General features: G+C 35.3%; 1 protein-coding gene across 1 annotated transcript in view; it reads right to left on the reverse strand.

The window, feature by feature from the left end:
- The window catches only part of GPALPP1 (GPALPP motifs containing 1), a 31,182-nt gene that overhangs the window by 9,068 nt on the left and 9,609 nt on the right, over nt 1–12,505 (reverse strand). Inside the window, exons 4-7 of the mRNA XM_005863227.2 lie at nt 11,669–11,777; nt 7,140–7,271; nt 6,100–6,264; nt 2,598–2,696 (exon numbers count right to left, since the gene is read on the reverse strand). Coding sequence (XP_005863289.2) covers nt 2,598–2,696; nt 6,100–6,264; nt 7,140–7,271; nt 11,669–11,777 — 505 coding nt within the window. The remainder of the gene's footprint in view (nt 1–2,597; nt 2,697–6,099; nt 6,265–7,139; nt 7,272–11,668; nt 11,778–12,505) is intronic.

The following is a 12,505-nucleotide window of genomic DNA, read 5'->3' on the forward strand; positions in this document are numbered from 1 at the left end:
ATAGTTGCTTAGAGTTGCAGCTGAGAGGCCGGCAAGTGAGGCGGGGAACGTTGGAGTCTGCAGCAAGCAAGCCTCCCTGCTCGCTTCAGTGCCTGGCTGCCGGCCGCCATCTTGGCTGACAGTTAATTTGCATATACTCACTGATTAGCCAATGAAAAGGGTAGCGGTTGTACGCTAATTACCATGTTTCTCTTTTATTAGTGTAGACAAGCTTTGTGTTAGATGATTTTGCCCAATTATATGTGAATGTAAGTGTTCAGAGCATGTTTAAGGTATGGTAGGCTAAGCTGTGATGTTTAATAGGTTAGGTATATTAAATGCATTTTTGACTTAATGATATTTTCAACCTATGATGGGTTTATTGTGATGTAACCCCAGCGAAAGTCAAGGAGCATCTGCTTTAGTAAATTTAGTAAATTAAGTATCAATGAAGACAGGGAATAGATCAAACCACTGGACTATTATAGCCAATTCAAACAATTCAAGGTCTCAAATTGGTCATATCAATTGTTTCGGGTATACTGTCTGGGTTAGCATCATCTGTACACTGTGACACACATTGACCAAACTACTGCTAGAATCATAAAAAAACAATGAAAAACACCTCGAATAGTCAATTCACTAAAAATCACATTGAAAGCCAGTTCATGTAGAGACTAATTTGCTGATTTACCTGATTTAATCATTTAACAAAAATGCATGTTTTATAAAGCTTTATAAAAGCCAGGGCAATTTATGTTAAATGGGACAGTGTTATAGTAGCTTTTAAAAATTCATGCTAAGATCCTAGTTTGATTTTTATTTTGTCTGTTTAATGGTAATATTTTAAATAGTGCTTGATTTATCAAAATTAAGAATTATAAGGTGGTTTAGTCTTAAGACTATTACTATTTTGAACAGCACATCTTACAAGTAACCAAAATTTCAGTATGAGATTAAAACCCTAATTTTCTGATGCATTTTAAAGTTAATTGCACACATCACTACATGTACCCTAAGTACTTCACCAACCATTTCATTAGCTAGAGTTCAATATTTGTTTACAAGCTTTTCTTTTAAGGTAAGTTTATACACAATGCAATGCACAAATCTTAAATTACATTTACTAAGTTTTAGAATTTAAACTCCTATCAAGATCTGGAACAATCCCATCACCCCAGAAAGCTCCGTATGCTCCTTTATACTCAGTCACACATTTCCACTCCAACAACCACTATTGTGATTTTTTTCCCACCATAGATTCATTTTGCTTGTTCTAGAGCTCCACTTTAATGGAATCATGGAGGATGGACTTGTGTAGGAAGTCATTTTTCACTAAGCACGAGGACTTTGAGATTTAACCACACAGTCATTTGTAATTTGTTCCTTTTTTTGTATTTCATTGTATACAGTTTGGTTTTTCTTTCTCTTTGATGGGCACCTGGGATACTCACAAATTTAGCTATTATGAATAACATGTCTATGAATATTCTGTATAAGTCTTTTCTTGAAGCTACTATGAATAAAGCATGTTCAAGTCTTCATGTGGACATGTTTTCATCTGTCTTAGATGCCTAGGATGGAGTTGCAGGATCATAAGGTAGGTGTATGTTTAGTTTTATAAAAATGCCCATTTGGAAAAAGGCACGGCTTGTGGATTTTCAGTTATTCTTCTTTTCTAACATATCTCAATATGGCTATAAATCTTGGCCAAAAGTACCACTTTATATTGCATCCCACATATTTGTATTTTTGTATCATTCAGGTTTAGATATTTTCTAAATTCCATTAATCATGTCTTCTTTGATGCAAAGTTTAAATTTTGAATTTTTCTAATTTCTTATTGTATAAGACTTTTAAGTTATTTGAATTTTAACTTAAATTCTGTGTGGTCAGAGAAGATGGCTTGAATGATTGTGACTTTCAATTTTCTTGAGACAATGACTTTTGAGTTCATCAGTTTTCATAAATGTTCCACGGCAGTTGAGTTTTTGGTCAGTTTCCAAAAATGTTTCCTGTGTGCTTAAGCTTCACTGTCTACATATGTCCAATAAATCATTCTCATTATATTTTTAATGTTTATGGGACTTTTTGTTAACTAATATCTTAGAAACAGAAGGTAATTTTCCTGAACACCTGAACACCTTCCAGGGGCCAATGGGTTAAGTGACATTTATTCTTTGAGCTGGAACACCATTTTTCTTTCTTCTCTTGACTAAGAGAATGTAACAAAATGATGATATGCCAAATGAATACTGACCATTCAGTTTACAAATTTAGATTGAACCATATTTTAAAAACATCTTTCTCCCATATTTAAATCTTCGCATAAAATATTCCAAATCTGCTTATAATTAAAAAATATATGAATTGAGGTTCTCTAGGAGTTAGTAGGGCTCTTACTTCCTGATCACATGCTACTGAAACTCTAGGAATTGAATTTCTTATATATGACTTAAGTAAAAAAATTAACTAAGAATATTCCAAAAAGGATTTTACATAAATATATATACAACAGAGTTCAGACATGTAAAAGAAAGACAAACAAGCAAAAGAAAAAACGAGGAGCATTAAAAGATAGAAAAAAGTTAAAGGTTATATATTTTATTCTGACTTACATTATATGAGGACACCTGCTCAGCCAATCTCTTTTCCCTTCCTGACAATATATGTTCTTCATCTTTCTTATTGAATGACTTCTTTGCTTCTTTTGTCTCCTGAGGAATGAACACAGATAACACATTACTGAACCATATAATTAAGAGAAAGTAAAAAAGAAATACTACTATTTTCACTCAGATTGAATAATCAGAGACTAAACTAAACCAGGCTTGTTGAACCTCTTTCCATTAGAAATGTTAATATATTCGGTAAGATTTCTATTAGTATTCTAAGATTTTCTTGAAAACAAGAAAAAACAAAAAACACCACAACTCTATCAACTAACCGGAAGAATCACCTATTTCCTGAACTCAGACATGAGTCTGACAAACAATGATGAAATGTAAAAGATAAAATAAGGCTTAAAAAGAAATCTTGTATTATATTTTCAAAACTTGGAAAATCACTCTTGAGGAAACAAATTAAAAAAATAAATAAAATAAAAGGTGTACAGACTGGAAAAGAAAAATAAAACCATATTCACAGATGACAAACAGTCTAGGTAGAAAACCCCAAGGAATCAACAGAAAAACTGGAACTAGTAAGCAAGTACAGCAAAGCTGTAGGACACAAGGCCGATATACAAAATACACCAGCAATGAATAACTGGAATTCAAAATTAAGATAACCATTTATCATAGCACACACACAAAAATAAAGTTTGTACTTAGATACATTTCCAACAAATTTTAGTTAGAAAAAAAAAACAATTAACAACCATTTTTCAAAGCATACTTTTATACTATTGCTATTTGCTTATGAAAACCAATGAGGCTCTTATACAATTTTTATCTTATTAATGGACTAAAACAACATTTTAATAAAGTTAAAAACAAAGAAATAGTTCAATTCTTACTTTTCCATAAAACATTTCCCAGAAAACGTATACTTCTAATTGTAAATATTCAGAAAAAATGATGTTACGGTAGATGGATATAAAAACCTGACCATTTAAGACTTAATAGATATAGTCAAGACTGGGAGGTGAGAATATAACAGATCTTATTTAATTAACTTATGCATCACCCTTCCACTTCTTCCTAAGGAGCAATTTTACTTCTTTTAGGTAATGTCAGCTAAGTGAATGTGATAGGGGTGATGGCATGCTGCGGAATCAAATATAAAAAAGCAAGATGAAGTGAAGAGAACCTATTAAAAAGGAAGTTAAAAAAAGGGAAAGGACTAAGATCTGTTACAAAAATAAAAAATTGGTAATGAACTTTACACAGGATCAAAAATATCAGGAAACAAATAGCTTTGTGATAATAGTTTGTTCCACAAATAAATATAATTCTGTGGTACTATCTGCTATAATATAGTACCACATAAAGTTTAAAGGGTATTATATTCCTTTAATAGTCCACTGTAAACATAGAACAACACATCTTCAGCCCTGAAAAGAATGACCAGATCTAAACAACTCAAGTCACTGGGCCTATAATCACTTATGTTCAGATTATATTGCCTAGTCCAGGGGTGGGCAACCTTTTTGTGAGTGCGTGCCAAAACCAGCAAAATCTCTGACTCAAAATTCTTCTGCGTGCCAACCCTAATTTTTTGAGAACATGTTACGCCTACTTGATACCTCTTAAGGTGTACGTATGTGAAGAACCTTGAAGAAATAATAAAATTCATTCAGCAAAAGTTACTGGCGTGCCATGTTTGGCACGCATGCCAGGGGTTGCCCACCTCTGGCCTAGTTTCTATTGACTCCATTTTCATCTGAAGACTCCCTGCATATCTGGCTATAGGCTAGACACCTATTAATCTACAATGAGGAACAGAAGGACAGAAAAGTGCATAAATAAATGTAGGCACAAGTAAAAAGTCCGTGTAAGCAAGGGAGTTAATTATATTTTTGGAGATAATCAAAAAGGCTAAATTAGAAAAACACCAACATTATTTTTATAAGAGACCAGGTAAGAAAGATTACTAGTAGATGGGCCTTCCAGCACCAGTCATTCAGGTGTCGCTCATGTCTACACCACATTTTTTGCTGCCTCTTCTGCCCCCATGTGTGTTGGTGCACCTCACCTTTCTACTACAACTCTCAGATTCTTTTTAATCTTCAGGGCAATAGAGAACTTATGATGCTGCCACATATTCAGGGTAGGGTGCTAAAATGTTGAGACTTCAACATATTATCCACATTTTAAGAATAACACTATTTCACAACCAATTTATAATTACACTGTAACACAATTGATAGTTACAGAATGAAAATAGGAATCCTCATAAGTCTAGGTACTAATGAACAAGATAAACAGAGTGAGGGGAATGAACTAAGTGTACAACTGTTTAAGTCAGAACTGATAAAGCTATAATCATAAGGTGCTAATTAGTAGAATATTTAAGATTTGAATGGGATAGCTTAAGGGCATTAAAACCTTTGGATGAAGTAAATTTAAGGAGGACATTGGTTCAACTCCTAATTTACAACTGAGTATTGCATAATAAGCAGAAAAGATTCAAGAGAAGAAAAATGTAAGATAATAATGTATTTTATGCATACTTTTTTGGGTATATATTTTGTAAATATTTAATGTATTGATAAAAGTGCTTCTTTTTTATTGAGGTATAATTGACATAACATTATATTAGTTTCAGGTGTATAATGTAATGATTCGGTATTTGCATATATTGCAAAACGATCGCCACAATAAATCTAGTTAACATCCGTCACTATACAGTTACAAATTTTTTTCCCCTTGTGATGAGAACTTTCAAGATCCAGTCTCCCAGCTACTTTCAAATATGCAGCACAGTATTATTAACTATCGTCACCATGCTGTACCTTACATCTCCAGAACTTACTCGCTTTATAACTGGAAATTGGTACCTTTGATCCCTTCACCCATTTGTCCGCCCCCTACCTCAAGCAACCACCAATCTGTTCTCTAGATCCATGAGCTTAGCTTTTCTGTTTATTTTGTTGTATTTAGCACTATTAATGCAAGTGTGTGCTTCTTGCCTATCTTGATAGTAACAAGAGTTTTATGCATCATTTATCTAGGTTAATCTGTGACTCTGTTCCCCCCCCCCCCCAAGATATTTTAAAAGATACCTTGTAATGGAAATAGTTTGATGCTGTATAAGGACCAGTTTTAGAGTTTCTAACTCTAAGAACTTGGAGTTAGAAAAGTCTAGAATGGAATTATATTCATCACTTACCAGCATTGTAATTCCAGAAACACTGACCTCATAGAGGTTAGTTTCTCCTATAAAATTAAGTCAATAAACTCATGTCTCAGAGTTTTCTAGAGATTTAAATGATACAATTTATTGGGAAACGGTAAGCAAATGGTGTCACTTTCCTTCCTTCCAACTTTCCTTCAAGGGGAAATCTGTATTTTCCCTTCGGAATCATAACTTTTGAAATAGTACCGTTAAATAATTCTGCCTTGTGCCTTTTCAAAATAGAGCCAACATGGACAGAAATACATGAAAAACCACTTTCACCTTGGCCTTCCTTTCCCTGTCAGCTGGAGTATCTGTCCACACTGATCGATCTCCAGATTTGGTGTCTGTTCTTCTCTTAAAAGTTCTGGGCCCAAGACCAAAGTCTTTCAATTCCGGAGGAAGCTCAGTCATCCAGGACTCCCTTGTAATTGGTTTAGCTGAATCCTTTAAGAGAAACAAAAAGAACTGATGTTTTTATCATTATTTTACCAATTTTTAAAATCTAATTTATTGTTCTTTTGACTTTGTTATCTTTTGCCATACTCAAATGTTTCAGTAGGCAAATTTGCCAGTCTTTTCCTTTTATAGTTTTGGATTACCCAGCTCCTAAATTTTCTTTATATGTATACATACATACCTGTACCTATACAGGGTGGGGCAAAAGTAGAGGGACAGTTTTTTGTATGGAAAATAATACAATACATAATAATACAAGCCCTGACAGGTGGTTAGAGCATTGGCCCATTAACTGAAGGTTGCGAGTTCGATTCCTGGTCAAGCGCATGTACCTGGGTTGCAGGTTTAATTCAGGCCCTGGTTGGGGTGCTTACAGGAGGCATCCAATTGATGTGTCTCTCTCACATTGATGTTTCTCTCTTTGTCTGTCTGTCTCTCTGTCTGTCTGTCTCTCTCTACCTCTCTCACCCTCCTTCCCTTCCACTTTCAAAATATCAATGGAAAAAATATCCTCGGGTGAGGATTAACAACAACAACAGAAGAATAAACTAGCCCTGGCTGGGTGGCTCAACTGGCTGGAGCACTGTCCTGTGCAATGAAAGGGGGTGGGTTCAATCCTCAGTTGGGGAGGCAACTGATTGATGTTTCTCTCACATCGATGTTTTTCTCTCTCCCTAAATATCAATAAACATATTCTCGAGTGAGGATTAACAAAAAAAAGAATGAACCATGTTTTGCACATTTACCACTGTAAATCTACTTTTGCCCCACCCTGTATATGTATTTTTTAATGTATATTTTTAAAATTTAGATTTTTAATTTAGTTAGCCTGTTTTTCAGAGTAGAGTATATTTAAAACTTACATCATCTCCTTTAATCAGTTTTTCTTTCATTCTCTGGGCTCTTTTATCAAACTCTGCTGTTACACTATAGTTAAGTGGTCCTTTTGCAGGCATTGGTCCAACAATGTCCTCATCTTCACTGCTATCTGTTTCCTTTTGAAATAAGACATTATCTTTAAACCTAGAGGTTACAGAATATGATCCCAAATTACTTAAAATTTAATTGATATAATTACTTAGAGACAATAAAACAAAAAAGCAAACAATACATTGTCCAACATACTAAACTGAAAATGAGAAGCCAGAATCATAAACCCAAACCCAATCTAGGTTATAAGTCATTTTGGTATTTTGGATGGGTTAATTTAAAAAAAAAAAAAAGGTGAGTTATTTATTCAGAAATACAATAGAAAAATATGTACCCTACTGGTTTATATTTTGTGCTGTAGAGTTAGGCAGACCAAGTTTCAAGGCCTCAATTTGCCTATGACCTCAGGCCTGTAATTTGACATTTCTAGGCCTGTTTTGTCATTCAGATGGGGATTAAAACAGCTTCAACTAATAACTACTCTGTTGCTAAGAGAACACTAGTTTTGTTCATCCTCTTTGAAACCATGCTCTTCTCAGGAAACTGGGATCTTCTCTAATTCCTGAGGGAAAATGTTGATAATTCTAAGTCAAACACGTTGGTTTTATTTCTCTTGACCACTTGACCAAAGAAATGTGAGAAGTGGTCTAAGGGAAACCTTGGAAGGCTTCCCTCCCCAGTACTGAAGGGCCTCGGGTTCAATTCCTGATCAAGGACACATACCTCGGTTGCAGGCTTGATCTCCAGTGCAAGAGGCAACCAATAGATGTGTCTCTCTTACATTGGTATTTCTTTCTCTCTCTCTCTCTACCTGTCTCCCCTTCCCTCCCTTACATTCTCTCTAAATAATCAGTGGAAAAAATATACTTGGATGAGGATTAACAACAAAATAAAATAAAAAATAAAAAAGGGCTACAGGACAGGGGCCATTCCCCTTCTATGTCTGGACTTCTCTCTCTCTCTCTACCTGTCTCCCCCTCCCATCCTTACATTCTCTCTAAATAATCAGTGGAAAAAATATACTTGGATGAGGATTAACAACAAAATAAAATAAAAAATAAAAAAGGGCTACAGGACAGGGGCCATTCCCCTTCTATGTCTGGACATTGCCATCTGCATGTGAATCTTAGTACTCTGGCAGTCTTGATATATAAGGGGTCAGCCTAAGGCAGTGCTGGCGAACCTTTTGAGCTCAGCGTGTCAGCATTTTGAAAAACCCTAACTTAACTCTGGTGCCGTGTCACATATAGAAATGTTTTGATATTTGCAACCATAGTAAAACAAAGATTTATATTTTTGATATTTATTTTATATATTTAAATGCCATTTAACAAAGAAAAATCAACCAAAAAAATGAGTTCGCGTGTCACCTCTGACACGCGTGTCATAGGTTCGCCATCACTGGCCTAAGGGGAGTTAACTGTAGATGATAGAGAAGATGGAAAAAAAATCAATGATCTCATTAAGCTGTTGAATTAACAAACCCTGGAATGACCCTACCCCTAGACCTCTTATTGTGTATGAAACACATTTTCCTTATTTTGAGAACATAGATTATATACCAACCTGGAAATTATAAAAACCCATTTGCCAACTACATAAATTAAGACAATTCCATTTTGAGTTGAATTTTCTGTTATTTGCAGCTAAAAGCATTCTAGCTGACATACTATCCCCTAGGATTGTTTTTCGGATTAACTTAAATTTATGCTGTTATGCAAATATAAGTAAATTATGCACATATGAGTTTATATTGTACTTCGCAGTGTCTGGTTTGTGGCAAGGGCTCAACAAATGTTAACCATTATTATTATTATTATGTATGCCTTAATTTGGGGGTATATGTTACGAATGAGAGACTAAGAGAAGCCTCTCTTTGAGGAAATATGAAAACAGAAAAAGGAGGGAAATTCCAGTGCAAAGAATTCAGAACCAAGAGTACCTTGAACAGGTATGCTATGGTGTCATCTCTAAAACTACTGTGGCCCTCTGCTGTGTAACTGTGTTTCACTGCTCGGTATGAATTCTCTCAATGTTATTAGCATCTGTGGATTTCCCTTTCTTTAAGCTCAGCAGTGTATTAATTTTGTTGCAATCTTATTTCCCCCCAGCACTCCTTTGTGATGTGGCTGGGAAAGCCTAGCCTGAACCTGTGAGGGCTCAGCCTTCCATTTGGCTAGAATCCTACCTCTGATAATTTATTCCTATATTTAAGCACCTTGTTAGAAAGGATTCCTATACTCAGTGTAAATTCTTCAAAGTTACTCTCATGGCATGGGTAGTAGAGGTGGTAATAATACTAATACTAATAGTAATACTTATAATTATTATAAATTAAATACCCACTGTTCTAATTTATCCTTACAACAACTCTGTAAGATAACAACCTGTAGGCTACCAATAAGAAAACTAAGCTCAGCCAGGATTCAAAGCTCTTGCCTACCTCTCTCCCTTAACTCTTTCCTCATTCTCTCCACTCTAACCATACTAATTGTTTTTAAATAATTCTTTATTGTTGAGAGTATTACATATGTCCCCTTTTTCTCCCCATTGACCCCCTCCAGGCCCCCTCTCGGTCTCTCCCCCATACTAAATTTTTTAAAACCCTTTCTCCCTCTCCGTACTTTTTTTGCTTTCAAATAAGCTATCTGTACTCGCTGGACCAATCTTTCCTGTCCTTTTTGCTAAGCTAGTTCCTACTCATCCATCTTCAGTTTAGATATTTTCTCAGAGAAAAAGACTTCCTCATTTCTTCAGATTAGATTTCCCTGTCATGGTTCCACTATATTTTGTCTCACCTTTTGAATCACTCATATTAGGCAGTATTTGTTTACTGTATATATTCCCCACTACACTAAGCAATGAGGGCAGGGGCTGTGTCTGACTTATTCATCCGGCAAATACTTTGAATGTCTACTAGAGATAAGACAAAAATCTCTGTCCTCAATGGACTCATATTCTCACAAGGAGAAGTTAATAATAAACAAAAAGGAGCAGTAAAGTAAATGGTATCTTAGGTAGTGATAAATACTACCGAGAAAATTAAAGGAGGGAAGGGGATAGAAGTAAAGGGAAAGGAGTTAGCAATTTTAAATTAGGAGGTCAGAAATAACCTCTTTTAGGTGACAGTCCAGCAAAAAACTGAGGCAAGACAAAGATATCTAGGGAAGACCATTTTGAAGAGACTTAGCAGGTATAAAGGCTCAGGGGGTAGACGCCTACCTGTTTATTTGAGAAAGTATGGCAAAGAGCCCAGTGTGGTCAGATCAAAATAGAGAGAAAGTCAAGGAGCTAATGGAGGCCAGATTGTAAAGGGCCCTGTAAGGACTTTGGCTTTAAGCAGAGGAAGAACAATTTATGGTGCTGAGTGTGTGACATGATCTGACTTTGTTTCACCCAGGCAACTCTAGCTGCTGCGTTGAGAAGAGGTAATTGAGGAGTAAGGGCTAAAGCATGAAAACCAATAAAAGAGGTGAAATATGATGTTGATTTGGACCAGGGTGGTAACAGAAGTGGCTGGATTCTGAATGTCTTTGTAGGTAGGAACAAAATAATTTGTTGACAGATTAATTTCTGTGACTATATGCTTGATACACTGTAGGAGCTCTATAACGTTGTTGAAAGAATGAATAAATGATTCTGAAGTCCATGATCTTAACCACTGCATAGTATTTTCTTTAATAACAACCTCAGTGTAACTGCTGAATACTCAGTAAAGATAAACATAGAGGAAGCCACACAGAATAGCAGAGTGAACAGGTGATTTAAAGGCATAAGAACTGGGGCTTTAATAAGAAAAAATGTGCAATCTTGTGTATATTAGCCAATTTTTCTGGTTTCTAGCATCTGTAAGATGTGATCATATCTATTTCATAACATCTATTTCATAACAACATAGAAGATAAAAATAATATCCATATGAGTAACATGCATTAAAAATTATAAAGCACTGTACAAATCTCAGCTTGTGTTGAAGATCTGGCTTCCAACAAGAAAACAGTCTTCACTCTTAACTCCAAAATCACTTGATCTATCTTTTCATAAAATTACTTATCCGCCAGTGCCTTTGCTATATACAGGTACCAGAGCTAGGTAGGAGAGAGTTAATTCCAAGGTAAAGATCATTATTTAAAAATTCCTCAGCTTTCTCTGTTCTGGGTCAGATCACATTGATTCCTTACATTTTTCATCATGTTCTATTTTCTAGCACTTTGAAGCTTCCTTTCAAGGATTATCATGAAAATGTAATACCCTTCCAACATTACATATTATTTTTCTAAAAGAATCTCAGGCCTTATAATATAATTGATTTATCTACCTATGCTATAATCCTCAATTAATCTGAATATGACTGTCTTACATCACATTTGAGTCAAATAACTGTAGTCATTATTATTATTTAAAAATTATGTAAAGTCTTGAGTTTGTTACAGCTTATCCTTTAAACAAAAATTTTCCAAACCTTAGAGTTGAAATATGATGGTACTTGGTGTCCTGGATCATCTCTGCCTTTGTCACTTTTCTGTGCAGATTTAATAAAACCAGGTGGTAATGCAGGACCTATTATAGGCCTGAAAAATAAAATGTACCTTTATCATTTTCCCCTGACTTTAAAAAGCAGTTGTCAGAATAAAATTCACAAAAATGATAAAAAGCCAGAAAATGAAAATGTTGATGAGAATTTTATTTAACACTAGAGGCCTGGCGCATGACATTCGTGCACTGGGGGGGTAGGGGGTGGGGGTCCCTCAGCCCGACCTGCACCTCTCAAATCTGGGAGCCCTCAGGGGAGTCCTCTCCAATCTGGGAGTTTCTGTCTGTCTTTGCAATCATATGAGTGAATTGTCTGATACCCCAACTCACTTTGGTTTGTTGCTCACAGAAAAATAGAGGCATTTTTTTTTCGTTGCTTCATTGGTCGAGATTTCCTAGAAGTTTTAGGATATCTTCCCTTTAATTTTTCCTAGACACTCTGTTTTACTTATGTCTCTCACCTTTGCTTTCCCTCCATCCCCCCCGCAACAGTAACTTGCTCCAGGCTCACTTTGCTCTATTGTCTAGGACAGGGATGGAGAACCTTTTGAGCTCGGTGTGTCAGCATTTTGAAAAACCCTAACTTAACTCTGGTGCCGTGTCACATATAGAAATTTTTTGATATTTGCAACCATAGTAAAACAAAGACTTATATTTTTGATATTTATTTTATATATTTAAATGCCATTTAACAAAGAAAAATCAACCAAAAAAAATGAGTTCGCGTGTCACCTCTGACACGCATGTCATAGGTTCGCCATCACTG

This window comes from Myotis brandtii, unplaced genomic scaffold, assembly GCF_000412655.1.
Source record: "Myotis brandtii unplaced genomic scaffold, ASM41265v1 scaffold174, whole genome shotgun sequence".
Lineage (NCBI taxonomy): Eukaryota > Metazoa > Chordata > Mammalia > Chiroptera > Vespertilionidae > Myotis > Myotis brandtii.